The 15,482-nt window shown below is 39.8% G+C and overlaps 1 protein-coding gene across 1 annotated transcript in view; it reads left to right on the top strand.

Moving 5' to 3' along the window:
- Positions 1-15,482, top strand: part of LOC109992770 (polypeptide N-acetylgalactosaminyltransferase 18) — a 192,192-nt gene that overhangs the window by 172,113 nt on the left and 4,597 nt on the right. Inside the window, exon 10 of the mRNA XM_020645517.3 lies at positions 2,244-2,408. Within this exon, the coding sequence (XP_020501173.1) occupies positions 2,244-2,408 (165 nt within the window). The remainder of the gene's footprint in view (positions 1-2,243; positions 2,409-15,482) is intronic.

Here is a 15,482-nt window from a genome sequence, read left to right on the forward strand (position 1 = left end):
AAACAGGGGTTCAGCATCTTTAGACCGGCCCTTTCTTGTTTTTGACTGAGATGGCCCAACTGAGGTAAAGGTGTATGCAGGGAGGCATGAAGTGTGTGCACAAAGACAAAGAAATTAGCTCTGATTTACCCTTATATTCTCTAATTATATTTAATTGTACCTACTTGTAGAAGCTAAATTAAAACTATTCTAAACTATGTCATATTCCAGTGTATTTTTTAACTTAAAAAAATTAACATAAGAGACGCAAGTAACAACTTATAAATCTTCAAAGGTCTTCAAAGAGTCAAAAGAAGACGTACGACCAAAGTCACCATAAGAATCAACAGAGTGAAATGTGCTGCGTTGAAATGCAAAGAAAGCTAACAGCAGTTGCTTGGCCAGACAGTCCAAATAGTTGATTTAAAAAATGAAGCCAGTGCATAAGTGCAAAATCCTGCAGTTCATCGACTGTCCGTTCCAGCAGGAGCCCTTGAAGTCACATACACACTACAGCCAAAAAGCCGTTTTTATAGCATAAATAAACATTTTTACTGCCTGGGAAACAAAAAAACAAAATAGGTCTGATTAGTTATCGTCCTGATGGGCACACAATGTTTTTTTTAATGCATTCGTTTTGTTGTTAAGAACCACACATGTTATCCATATTAAGGCACATATAGCTGACATGATTGACAGTTGGATGTGATGTAACGGGATGTCAAACCCGTCTCAGCTCCAGCTCATATCCTGTTGTTAGGTTAACTGAAAGGCTGAGACAGCATTTCCAACATGGCGGCTGCTGCTGATGAGCCTCCAGCGCCCCCTGCAGGAACAGATGGCTGACGTCACTCAGGCTTCTTCCATTAATATTTACAGTCTATGGTCCTGCCTATGACGAGACAAATCACTGTTCAGGATTTAGGGGGGATAAAACAGATTTCAAAGCGGCCTCATGCCACTCCTGTCCACCTCTCTGGACGAGCCGCTGTTCACTACTAATTACCTCTAGTCACTTTATTTGGAAGAATCTTGCCTGATAGTAAAAAAAAACACAACAACAAAAAACAGGAGAATAACATCCTGTAAAAGAGAGAGATAATCTCTTTGTGTAAATGTTTAATAAGTAATATTGTCCTTCTTTTCTAACTTTAACATTCAGTCTTCTTTTATGACAACATTTCATACACATTCCTTAATGCAGTGAACCCAGTTTACCTCCTAAAGATCATACTCACTGTTGTCTCTTTCACAAACTCTGATTAACCTTCTTACCTTCTCTTGTGGCAACAAAGACGATTTCACATTCATTAGAAAATTTGGTTCCAGCAGCTTTATACTCATAAATGAACTACATTGCATACTACATTATTTATATCTGTAATGCAGATGTACAAACGAGCCATGGCAAGGTTAGGTTTTATTTCTATGCACTCTTTTTAGTTGAGGGAAACACAAATGCTCTTAAGCTAAAATTAATTGTATCATTAAAGATTTAAGATAATAACTTGTGCACATAAAATAAAAATGTTCACTTTTTGGGACTTTCGGGGCTCCAGAGGACTTAGCTTAGTAAAAAAGGATTACATGATCTTCATGAGTTATCATGGTTTATAAGTTTCTTTGAAACACAAGTATGAGTTATCTTAGTTTCAGTAACAAATCAAATGATATACTTTCTTAAGAGCAGTCACATGTTATTTTTAAAAACATATTTCTTTCTCTACACTCTGCTAAAGATTTAAAGCACACCTTGAGTTTGAGAGCTGTACAATGCACACTAACTAGAAGATGGACATGGTAAATGGACTTGAGCTTATATAGTGCTTTTCTAGTCTCCCAACTACTCAAAGCACTTTTACACCACATGTCACACCCACCCATTCATACCCTTTCACACACTGATGGTAGTGATGATCGCTATATAGTATCATCAGAAGTAACTAATGCCATTCATACACCACCACTGAAGCAGCGGGAGCAATTCAGGCTTAAGTGTCTTGCCCAAGGACACAATGGACATGTTGCTCAACTGAGGATTGAACCCTCAACCTTCCAGTTGAGGGGCTATGACTCTACCAACTGAGCCACAGCTGTGCTGATGAAAGATGAAAAGAACCTTGGCACTTGTATTTTGATTTCAGCTCAGGAGAAATAAGTTTATACTTTCAGTTACTAATGATGAATGGAGGCTCTTGAAGGTATTCTTAAAAAAAAGGTTTAGGAATCCTGTCTCATTAGTCCTGTTGTTTGTATCCCAACAGAATGTGTACTACACCAGCTCTCAGCAGCTTCACCTGGGCGTGCTGAGTCCAACGATCGACGATGACGACAACAAGTGTCTGGTGGACGTGAACAGCAGACCCAGGCTGCTAGAGTGCAGCTACGCAGCGACCAAACACATGAAGCTCACCTGGACATTAACTCAGGTAAACAGCTCAGAGAGAAGATAAATGCATTATAGATTATACACTTGAAAGAAGGGTGGTTATATGCACATCACACAGGTGCATGGCAATTCAAAAACAGCAGCCAGAAAAAGAAGATATGCCCACACTGATTGCCACAATAAATTAATTTAATCTCAAGGTTATTCAGGTGATTGTAGAAAAATAAAAACATCTCATTGTGATTTAATAATCTTTTTGTGGCATTGAGTCAGTGTGCAAGCATAGCTTTCTTTTTTTGTCACAATTATACACTTACATGTGTTCTCTACAGCAGGACACTGTGCATGAAAAGATCCTTGGTTTAGATAAAACTTTGAACATCTACTCTTACCAAATGTTTTCTCCTGATTCCTGTTTGCTGGACTAGAGTTCAGTGGTTGCAGTCAGAGTGTTTTTTATATATATAAATGGAAGGGGAAGAAATGCCCACACACTTACTCATATCACCTCTTTATGTCCGAGTCCTAGAATCACCTCTTTTGACTCTAACAGTGGCATGAATCACTCTTTTGCTTTTTTTATAAGACAGTCATTTTTAAAGCCCTTTTCAGATGGATAATAAGCTTTCACAAATCTAGAATGTCTGACTTTTAACAACCCTGTGTCTTATTTTTAATCTTCACACTTTTAATGTTGTCTTAAAATGTGACAGATAAGTGGAGGGAGCCCGATCAAAGAAGACACTGCTGTATTCATGCCTAAGGCATCTCTGGTCCGTGTATGTGTGTGTGTGTGTGTGTGTGTGTGTGTGTGTGTGTGTGTGTGTGTGTGTGTGTGTGTGTGTGTGTGTGTGTGTGTGTGTGTTTCTTTCCCAGACATCAGACTGAATAAGAGGCTTTCTGTACTATCATTCATATCCTTACTCTCTCTTCTTCTCTCTCTCTGACCTACTGTCCAGCCCCCCTCAGGGAATGATACCTCACCATCCTTCAGCTCTTCAGTGTTCTCAGTATCTGTAGCGTCTGGGCACTCTGGTGGGGGAATCTTCCTCTAATTAGCATCGGCCAGAATCAGAATCTCACTCTAACTTATGTCAGAAGTCAAAGAGATGAAACCCATTAGGCCCATCCCTGCGGGGTTTTGGAAAGAGAAGCCTGTTTTCTGTATTAAAAAGAAAGAGTTTGTTGAAGGGGAAAAAGGCTGAAGATGAACCACAGCTCTTTTTCAAAGAACAGAGGAAATCTTGGATGTATGAAAGATTCAAAAGGGAGAAAAGTTTGACAAAATATGGAGTGTTGAACATTGACCAGATGCCTTGGGTGAAACTCATTACTTATCAGGGAAAGGGAATTTATGTTCCAGTTACACAGTTGGTAAAGGGGCATACTAAAAAGCTGTTTAGTGTTAAATCTCTAACTCCTCCGCTCCTGCTGTGATCTCCCAAACACACCAAATTATAACTTACACATTTTCAACTGCAAAGTTAACAAAGTTATCGCTACGCAGTGGAGTTTTCACACATGCACAAATCTCCTGAAAACTATATGAAAGTGTGAACAAAAAACAGCATTCATAAAAAAATAACAACTGTTTCCCCTTAAATTATCTTGTGAAGTTTGGGTGAGCCAGTGTGTGGGGATAATGACTTTATATGGCAAGCGTTGGTGCAATTTCCGTGCACGTAATATAACTGCTTTATTATGTTTCCTGTTCCCGAGTATGATCTTCTCCACTCTTGTTGATACAGTAAAAATGTCAAACTTCCTGTAGCATTGATATAGAGGCAAAAATTGTAATTAGCATCAGACTCTGTTGCTTCATCTGCCATTTCCCAATCACGCTTTTAACGTCATGTCCTTTGTCTTGAGCCCCCCTCCCGTCAGAGGGGTAGTCTCGCCTTAAGGGGTGCATGTGTGAACAGGCATATTAGGAAGGCTTCATGGGCCGCCTGCCTGAAATATCTGGAATTTTTTAGGAGCGCATATTTGGACAAAGCTTATGTGTTGAAATCTGGATATGTGAAGAAGTGAGGTAATATTTGTAATTCTGTTATAGCCACTGTTTTAATGCTCACACCTCAATAAAGATTCAGATTTGTATTATTATTATTATTATTATTTCTGCTCAAAGCACAACAAGTTCATATCATCATGAACCCATCCTATGTTAGCAAACTAACTCTCTGGGCGTTAGCATTAGCATTCATTGTAACTGATATTACTTATTTTTTGCCACTTGATGAGTAGAAATTCAGTATTCACTCACCTTTTAGCTTTTAAGATATTAAATAGAGATTTGATAAATGTGTGAGATGACTTCATTCTGATGGTTACTTTGCATAGCAGCCTCAGTGTGTGAATGTGTAGGTGTGACCTGTGGTGTAAAAGCGCTTTGAGTAGTCAGAAGACTAGAAAAAATGCTATACTGTATAAGATTAAGTCTATTTACCATTTATTTAAAATCTGGATGGTTATGTAATATACCTCATCAGCTTATGGAGGAGAGAGTGTTTAGACAGAGTGTCTGATGTTTCCTCTGAGGTGATAACTAGTACACTGCTGTTGACAGATATCAATAAGTGAAATCTTAACCTCCTAAAGAATAGGTTTTCTACGTTGACCTTGCCCACCCCAAATATTTTCCAGGCACCTCATGCCTTTATGCATCTTTTTCTCCCTGCCAATTTATTTGTGTTCTCTATGCAAACACATTTTTCAGAGCAGTTAGGACTCCAACTTTCAACTTCAACTTTATTTGTCCCTGAAGGGCTTCTGGTTTCGCAGCAAGGCATTAAAAGGACAGAAAAAGACAAAAGACATTTAAAAAGCTAATGAGGTTAAATGAATAAAGCAGCCTTGGAGAAACGACAGTGATCATTAACTAATGCTCTTAGCAGCTTCCATTACAGACAGAACAGAGTGCTGAGTCAGCATGAAATATAAACAGGTTACGTATACTACATAAATAAGTCGTAATAAGACACAAATGTAAATTAAACACAGTCAAAAACACACCATAGAAAAGCACAATGATATTAGCCTACATCCATAAGTGAGTAACTGCTGATATTGTTTTCAAGACAAACAGACCAAAGCGACAAAGCCAAGGTCAGAAACAAACTGAAACAGCATCAGTGGTACCACAGCTTAACCAATGCTGTGATAGACTGTGTTTCACATTTTCTAGACATTTAGGACAAAGGGTAGGCAAACCAAGCAAAAAGTTAAAGACATTGTTCACATGACTAATGACTCAGTCGCATGAAGAAACATGGACCCTTCCCCCCCTTTCCATGCCAGAAGCCCAGGAGTCCTTGTCTCGCTGTAGGTACCAGATGTGCTCGGGTGTTCAGATCGACTCGGGGTCCTGCACCTGCTAGTGAAGTCACACAATATGATCGGAGAGTTTATAGTTTTCACGGTTTTGTCGGGTCTTTGAGCACAACAGTGACCGCCCACTGACGATAGGAGATTTCATTCGGCACCAAAACGACATTAAAAAACGGAAAAAAGACAAAGGTACAAGATTGAGTACATGATTTTCATCAGAAGCCAAGGAACTACACATCCCACAATCCATTGCGAATTACATCGTGTCTTCTTAAGAGTAACTTTGGTTGTTGTTATAGTTTTTATACCGTTAATACGAGTGTTGTACTATCTTGTAGTTTGTGTGGAAAATATAAACTACATTCACTGCTGCATGACAAGGTTATTAGTACATTTCCTGTTTGCTAACTAACTAGCTAGCCTGCTAGCGGGTCTTATCTGTTCGCATACGGCGCAGAGGGGCGGGAAACATTGCCATGGTAACAGCAGGCTTAACCAAACAGAAACACTCTATGATAGTGGGAAGTGTAGTACTATGCCCCGATATCGCGAATAAAACTTCATATTGTATGACGTCACTAGCAGGCGCAGGACCCGAGTCGATCTGAACACCCGAGCAAATCTGGTACCTACATCGGCAGCAGAAGCCAGGCTCTCGAGAAAACAGAGCTCCCCCAACCTTCAGCAAGGTGATCTGGCACGACTACCACCCGAGGTCTCTGACACCCAACCTCCACCATCAGACTGTGTTGTCCCCACAACCACCGCCATCCTCATTTATGCACATCCTGCTCCGACCTCCACCTCAGCGTCTGTGGACAACAGGAATGAGAGGAATACAAAGGAGAAATCCTGCCTGCATATTATCCCACATGCTCTCTTGTAAAGCGTCTCGAGATAACACTTGTTTTGAATTGGCGCTATACTCTATAATGATTGATTTAGTCACTGACCCAAGGTAGCTGATAGAATATGCATCTGTGATTTATGCTAATCAGGATACAAACAGTCTTTGTGAAACCAACGACACCGCACATGGCTTACATTGTGAAAGTGAATGGACTAACTTCCCTAATATGTGTATACGAGTTATATATAAAAATTGAAGATGATAGCAAAGGAAGGCCGTAACCATGTGTATAGGCGGAGAAGCCGTCACAGAAGGAGATGGATAGAGATGAGGAGGGAGGCACAAAGAAAAAACATACAGGTGGGGAAAACAAGTGTTGAGACTCAGGCATAAAGAAAAAAAGAAGTTGGAGCTACAGCAAGACATTGTGGTAGAATAAAAAGAAAGCAGAACAGAGAAATATAATGGGAAAGAGTGAGAGATAGAACAGAGCTGGAGATAAGTGAGGCGAAGAGAAGGAGAGAAAGATGAGGGCAGGCATCGCTTCATGTAAAGTGAGCAGTCAGTATCTGTGAATTATTGATAACTATCTTTTACAATATTGATTCGAGCTCGACCCTGAGGGAACGCTCATCAATAGAAAGAAGAGCTGGAGGAGAAGGAAAGAGACAAAGGAAGAAATTGCCCAACAAAACTCTGCCCAGGAGAAGGTCGCAATTTTTTAATGTAGCAGGTAGTGAATCAGAAGATTGTCTTATAGGTGATTTTTATTTTTCATTTTAAAAGCTGCTTTTGTTGGTGCCTTGATGAACACCATTTACCTTCAGCTAGCCCGATAAAATGTTTCATTTTGCGAAATGCAAAGCACGTCATGTTCATTGGATTCAGAACAGAGCAAACACAAGAGCAAAGAGAAGGCTTGCTTGCAGAGCAAGAGGAGTTTGCTCGCAGAAGGGATCAAAGTTGAGACATCAAGAGAAACTGCAGCTCTCAGTATTGACCAAGATGTACTGTATCAATCCAGAGATGTGAAGAGCAGCTAATAAGACTGAAGCTGTCACTCTGATCTGATTAACTCTTCTACTGCTGCGTGCCTCAACTTTTTATGCATGGTTTAATTAACCAGGTTGTTTCTAGCACAGGGTGGATGTTATTTAAAGCACACATTTTATTTTTCAAACATCTCGCTGAAGTTTCAATAATGCTGGCTCATGTTCAATTCACTTAATCTGTAATTTATAACTTCCCAGTCCGGCAACTATTTTCTAAGAAACTGTGAGCTCTGTAAACACCAGCTTATGTTTTCTTTACACTCATGTAAATGCTCACACAGCTACAAGGCTTCAGGAGGGCGGCCCCTGAAGCCTCTCTCATATGCTTGTTCACACAACTGGAGACTACCCCTGTCGGAGGGGAGGGGGGGCTCAGGATACAGGACATGAGGTTAAAAGAGTAATTGGGAAATTGTGGATGAAGCAACAGAGTCTGATGCTATGAAGACAATTTTTGATTTAAAGTCTTTCTATGTGATTTTTCACACTTAAATGTAATATAAATCAAGTATATCCTCTGAAAATAACTCTGTGAGTCATGACTGTCTACAATGGGTGTAACACCCGAGTCCCACTGTCTGTGATGTTTTCAGAGTTCAATCTTCAGTTTGTTTACATCGTCAGGACAGCCGGCTGACTCCTCCCCTCGTGTATAAAAGTTGTTTAATTGAGGGACTAGAGAAAAGAAGAATAACATACTGTACTCACTGCTTAACTGTGTTTCTAGATCACGCTCATTTCAGGTAAATTTACATGCAGTGTGAAGATACGAGCATAATAAAGATCGCTAGCATTAGCATGCTAACACAACAATGCACCGCGAGTTGTTTTGGTTTCATGCTGGTGCTCAAGGGCGACATCTGCTGGATCAAAAAATCACATATAAAGCCTTTAATGATAATGATAAAAGAGGAGCATTTTGAAAACTTTGAATGGAAGGCTGTATCATCCTAACATCAAATGTGGGTTACTGACATATTTGTGAGGTGCAAATATTACCTCCTGTTGTGTAGTGTTCTATGAAAAGGACCTTCTCTGTTCAAATATTAAAAAGTACCAAAAAGTTTCGCCATGTGGTTTTCCAAGCTAGTTCAGTGTCTTTGGACTGAATCCTCAGCAGAGTAAACCTCATGTTTCTGAAAGAAGTCTTTAAAACATGTTTTTTTTTCATGTGAGAAAGCTGAACAGAGCACACAGAGTACATACATGTCTTTAAATACATTCCTTTAAAGTCAATGAGAAAATCTATGAAGGAGATATGTAGGTAGAAGATCAATCAATATGATGTCAGGGTTAAAGTATACCGCCGTGTATACACACAGAACAAAAACTTCTTTCACTAAATTGCATCAGCAACAACATATTCTGTCTACACAGGATGCCTTAAGGCTCAGAGCTACTGGGTAGTTTACATGTGCTGGAGTGGTGCTCGTAGCTGTGGTTATGTTTGTAAAACACAAGAAACACTGCATGCCTTATGGGTCTATGGATCCCCATGTGTACAGGTTACATGTTATGTTACTGCCTGTAAAGACAGTGTCCTGTTTGTTTAGGATACAACATCAGATCAAGATGTAGGGATGTAAAGATGCCTTCTGAAGTGAAAGTGAAAATCGATACAAATTTAAATCAATGAGCCCAAAAAATATATTGCAATACTTTTTTTAACCAGCAGAGAGTGCTATATCTCTTTTTGGCTTCACTTAACACCAGAAACTTGAGAGGCCAGACTTGGCAAGTTGAGTGACGATTTTGTAGTGGCAAAATCACTTTAAGGCAGTTTTTTCTAACCAACTTTTGCAGCTTTGCTAAAGTGCTTATGATGGATAGGCCGGGTCTAAGGTCTTTCACCTGCTTTTTGTAACATATTTTATCATATGCATTTCAAAACAATGAAGTCCTTAAACACAATGTAATCGATTCTTAGCAGTGTCTTGTTTTTAGAATCAAATGAAAACAGAGAAATGTATTTTTGGCTTTTAGATGTTTTTATTATTTATATAAAGGGCTTCACTGCTACACAGTTGTGGTCTGTAATCACAACTTAGAGGTAGGAGCCTGCTCCAAAGTGCTTATTCTGTAAAATACAGTCCTTATTTTTACTTTTTCAAGGCATAACACTGATGTGTAGGAATGCATAAACAAAATGCAACAGCATTTGCAATTTTCAGGAGTTCCAGTTTAGTTGCTTTTTCTGTTTCATCCAAGTCCTGCTTGCATTAAGCTATTGCTCCCCATGATGCTAAGGCATACAAATGGTCACAACATGCCAACCTGAGGATGTCCTTAAGATCTGAGTCTTCCACAACGTTGGTTAGAACGCATCTTTTTTGATCTTATGAAGGATAAGAGTTAATCATAATAAGGGGCATGTCTGATCTGACTGACAGGCGGGCCTATTGCAACTGTATGCAGGAAGCATAAGGCCTGCCTCAGCTCCAGCTTTTTGCCTGTTTCCAGGTTGACAGATAGTTGGTTCGAGACTTAAGATTTCCAATATGGCAAACACCATCAATGGATTTTAAAAGTCACCTTCAGAAACCTATGTGGCACCACTGAGACTACATCAATGTATATACAGTCTATTAAGACTAACAGCCCTTATAAACAGTTTTTTTTGGGTGAGATTTTTGTATTTCAATATAAGAACCACAATGAGTTAAGCTTTTGTACTAGTTGCATTTGCACATTATTGGTGGTGGTGCCCCGGGCTTCCATGCTGCCTGTCTTACTCATCACATCCTTTGAGTTGAACAACTGAGGCTTTGAGCATCTGGGTGACAGATTGCCCGACTTGCAGGCCAACCCGCTGTCCGGTGGCCTGATAGCTTTCTGGCTGACTGGCTGTCTGACCAACTGATTAACTAGTGTTCCTGCCTTTATAGCACAGAATCAATAGTGTGGTCCAACTCTGCACTCTGTAGAATGACAGACTGGCTCACTGCTGAACTGAGGACACTGTGTTGGACAAATGCCAAATATTTGCCTGTGTGTGTATTTGTCTGCAGACGTCCGTGTGAGATGGGAGGCAAGAACAAAATATGTGTGCTTGTATTTGTTCTAACACAACTTCTGTACAATCCCTCTGAGCTGTCGTCCTCCGGGAAGCCGAGAGGTAGAGCACAGACTTTTAACTACACTTGTTTGGAGTCGCTCAGGTGGAACACTTAGACAAAGCCAATGACAGGTATTCAGAAACCGAGATAAAAAAGATCACTGTGAGTACTTTAATGTCTCTTAAGTTCTTCTATACTGTACGGTGTACAGCAGGAGGCATCAAGTAGGTCTCCTCTTACGTGGCACTTCTGTTATGCTGTCCCATTAGCAGCCCGCAGCAGCAGCAGAGTGAAAGTCGAAAATGTCAACCCCAGAGCTGCAGAGCTCACGCTGTGTCGGCGAGCAAACACTGTGGATGCTGGCTGTATTTTGTGCAATGCAGTGCAAGTTCAATGGTAAAGCTGTCGAGTCTTCTAATGATTCAAAACACTTTCACCCGTTTTTACACAATGATGTTACAGGATGCTACGTAAATTGCTCAACTGCACAGTCACATTCCAGTGTCTCTGTCACAGATCGAGAAAACTAACAGGAGGACCCAGATGCAGAATTAACAAAAATATTTAATTAAACAAAAACTTGCTTCCAAAAATCCAAACGGCAGAAAACAAGGGTAAACTGCCATATGACAACCAACAAACACATACAATAAACTGACACAAAAGGGGACGAAACACTGAGACTAAATAGACACAGGGGTAATCAGACACAGGTGAGACTAATAACGCAGGTGAAGACAATCAGGGCAATCACAATGGAGGGAAACACACAGAGGAAGGAATGAACACAAGACAAGAAACACTGAGGAGAACTACAAAATAAATACATGAAACACTGAAGACACACAGAACTCAAGAATGAACAAAACACACTAGAACATAAAGAAACACTAAACACTGGAAAACATAACTAAAAAAGACTAAATTATGACAGTCTTAGCAACTTGGGGTTCAGTGTCCTGTCCAAGGAAACTTTGATCTACACATGTACGCTACAGGAGCTGGGGATCAAACCACCAACATTTTGCTTGAGAGATGACCCACTTTACCACTGAGCCAAAGCTGACCCTTAAAGTATATGTGAATATTTGATCTTTTGTAATATATTTTCAAAACAGACATTTGTTGTCATTTATTATTTAACCGCACTGTTGTTTGCACATGCTTTTCATTATTATTAATGTATTTGTTCATTTGTGGCTATTTTGTGGCAGCCGTACACCTGGTAAATAAGAGAACTGTGATAAAAAATGTTTCAATAGTGACCTTTTTACATCTAACAGTTAGAAAGAAACATCTGCATTATTTAAAGATTTGTTTTTGTTAAGCTAAAGTTCCCCCCCCCCCCAGCCCTTCCTCCTGAGAGTCATGGTGACCGCAGGTTGCCATGTCACAGACACTGTGTTTAGCCAGCTCTGCAGCATTCTTAAAACATGTATGTGTTCTCACCTCTCTCTATTTCTCAAAAGAATGTCCAACACTTGCAGAAAAATGCAGAGGCTTTTTAGGTCGGGTACAATCACATATATCTGATCCAGTTCACTAGAATAGCTGCTGGTTTGCCATTTGCCTGGCAAACAGAGGGGCGTCCAAAACAGACGTGTGGAGAGCCTTAAAGCCCCCTACCTCCTCTGGTCAAAACAAATTCAGACCGATCCAGACAGGAATCGAAACCAAGAAGGAGGACATACTGGCTGCTGCATTTGTGTCCACATAGCATGTTTCCTTAATGTCTGATGATACACAGTAGTGAGGTCATTTTATGATTTTATTCTGCAGATGTCTTTCATATTTGTTTATTTCTGTGTCTATTGTTGATATTTAATGTTATACCTTTATACAAAGAGAGCAAAGTTTACCAAAGTAAAATTCCTTGTCTGTTTAAGCATACCTTGCCATTAAAGCTGATTATGATTCTGATATTGCTCCTTTAAAGGTTTAAAGGTTTCTTACTGAAACAGCTGCCTGTGTTTGTTAATCAGAGCCATAGGAGCAAATCTAAGCAGTAAAACGAGAACCTTGAATTTGAAACAAAGACGCAAAAAGGCTACTAAGAGCTTTTTGGAAACTGCACAGTCATGGGAGAAATCCTTAGTTTGTCACAATGACTGATCCATTTAAGATAACATACAGGGATATGTCATTTAGTTCTTCTACCTGTCATTGTAAAGATATTCATTAAAGCAACTGAAACATGTCTCATTATGCAGATATATGAAACATCTCTCTTTACAAAGACTCATCGTTCTTAGAATAGCTGGATCTCCTGCAGCAGACACAGATCTCCTCTTCTAAATGAATGACTACCTTGTCATTTCAAATGAATAAACCTTTATGAAATTAAACATTAGAAGTCTTAAGGGGGAAAGGGGTATCCATAGAGCGCACTGCAAATTTAGGGAAAAACTGTGACCTAGAAACTAAATTTATCACAAAAGATGACATGCTGTCAGGTTCTGTCAGACAGAGCTCTGCAGATGAAAGTGACTGATTGATGAGATGTCAACAGTTTCCAGCTCCACTCTGTTCCAGGGGGAAATCCTGCCGATGACTGATGGCTACAACTTCCAAAAACCTAAATATTTTGGTCGACTTTGTAGCGAAGGTTCTTTCTGTCTTTTTTTAAGATGGTCTGGACAGATGATTGTTTTTTTAGGTGACTGATACAAACAAATGTATAATATATGGGCTGCTTCGGCAACAACGTATTAATGTGTGTGAATGCGATTAGTTCATTCTGATGGACACTTTATATAGCAGCCTCTACCGGCATCAGTGAGTGAATGTGTAGGTGTGACATGTGGTGTAAAAGCACATTCAGTAGTCAAAAGACTAAAAAAGCACTGTACAAGCTCAAGTCTATTTACCATTTACCATGTGTATAGATGCACTGTTGCATTAAGGCTAACAAATGGTTAACACAGCAATGAGTGACACCATAAGGCTCTGAAGAGCTGACTAGATCTGCAGAGATGGCAATGTTTCTTTGAGGTGTGACGTCTTATGAAAGACATTCTTATTGTAAAGAATTTTTGAATGAGGCTTTAAAGGAGCACTGTGTAACTCCTTGCGTTTAAAATGGGTACTGCGGTCTGAATTCAAAACATTGTGGAGAGCTGTCTCCCCACACCACCTCCTCCCTGGAGATGTAGCTCCAGTGTTTAGCCAGTTTAAAACCTTTCTGTGTTCTAACCTCTCTCCATTTTTCAAAAGCATCTCCGATATTTATCCTAGTGCTAACACGGTTCTGCTCGTGGAGCTTATTAGAAACATGCAGAGGCTTTTTAGGTCGGGTACAATCACTTCTATCTGAACCAATTAGCTTGCTTGCTTCCATCGTCAAATATAAGTAGAATGTTGGTCATGAAGGTTTAATTGTGGGGTGTATGAAAGTACAGAAGAACTGTAAGTGAATGTGCTACACGTAATACATATTTAAACATTGTTAATAACATTGAGGCAACAATGCCTAGCTGTCATTCAATTTGATAGAAAAGAATGAATTTGAATGGTTTTAACAGAGTTTTGTTTGCTATCAGTCATGAACTGTTGAAGGACAGGAACCTCTTTTTCTGCGTTTCCTAACAGCGAGCGAGAGACCTTTTTCCAAATCAGCTTGATTCCATTGTTTCTTATTCGAGTGTCCACAATGCATTGCGAAGCAGCACGACACAACATACCATTTTTATTTTCCTTACTGTAGCTCACATAGACAAGCAGGAAGGCACTGGGATTGCCAACAGTTGAATGGTTCTTGGTTTTCCTTGGCTTCTCTCACTCAACAGAGCTTGTTTTACAAAGAGGAGATCATGGTGCATTAATAACATCCACATTCTTGATTTCAATGTTGTGCTTGTACTTGTGTCATCAACACTAATACAAAGCAACACACATGCGTTTCCCACCGTCAAAACAAATGCATCAGATGATGTTTGCTAGGAGTAACTCAAATTCAGAACAGAAAAATGAATATTTAAAGGTGCAGTGTGGACAGGGAGCGTCCGTGCACAAAAAAAAAGGGATATCTAACACGCACGCTTTTAGGACACGCTCTCAGTGATATGCTCACTTTAGGTTTTTCTAGAATCCTAACTTGACTTCTAACAGGGTGCTGATTCTGTCTCCCAGGGATGAACAGTCACAGTCATAGCAGTGACATTATCATTTGTCTGATTGTGTTTGGTGTGCAGGTGAGCTAATGCGACTGTGAAGTTTGGCAAAGTTATTTGTCTGAAGATGGAGATAAGAAAGGAGATACCAGCTAACACATTAGCAATAACAAACATGCAATGTTTAAAGAAACTACAGAGGCTGTTTTTTGAAACCATCATTATATCGACCATTTAAATACTTAATGAAGAGCTTCTCTTATCCAACTCTACAAAGATCATTTACTTGCTGATTGGATTTTAAGAGGCATTATTTTCAACCTGCATCACATGAAAGTGCCCTTAATAAAGACTTGAACTTTGTATAGGGGTTTAACTGGTCGATCATTGGAAATCAAATAGGATTTAACTCGTGGTCCAGTAATTCACTGATTAGCCCGAGATCGATGTAAAAAGAGGTTAAACCATGTAAATCCGATACGTTGATCTCAACTGGATTCACTCTCATCTCTGTCCTTTTCTCCAAGACTGTGTGTGTGTGTGTGTGTGTGTGTGTGTGTGTGTGTGTGTGTGTGTGTGTGTGTGTGTGTGAGAGAGAGACAGAGGGAGTGAGAGAGAGAGGGAGAGAGAGAGAGGGAGAGAGAGAGGGAGGGAGGGAGTGAGAGAGAGAGACAGAGAGAGGGAGGGAGAGAGAAAGAGAGAAAGGGAGGGAGGGAG

This window comes from Labrus bergylta, chromosome 7, assembly GCF_963930695.1.
Source record: "Labrus bergylta chromosome 7, fLabBer1.1, whole genome shotgun sequence".
Lineage (NCBI taxonomy): Eukaryota > Metazoa > Chordata > Actinopteri > Labriformes > Labridae > Labrus > Labrus bergylta.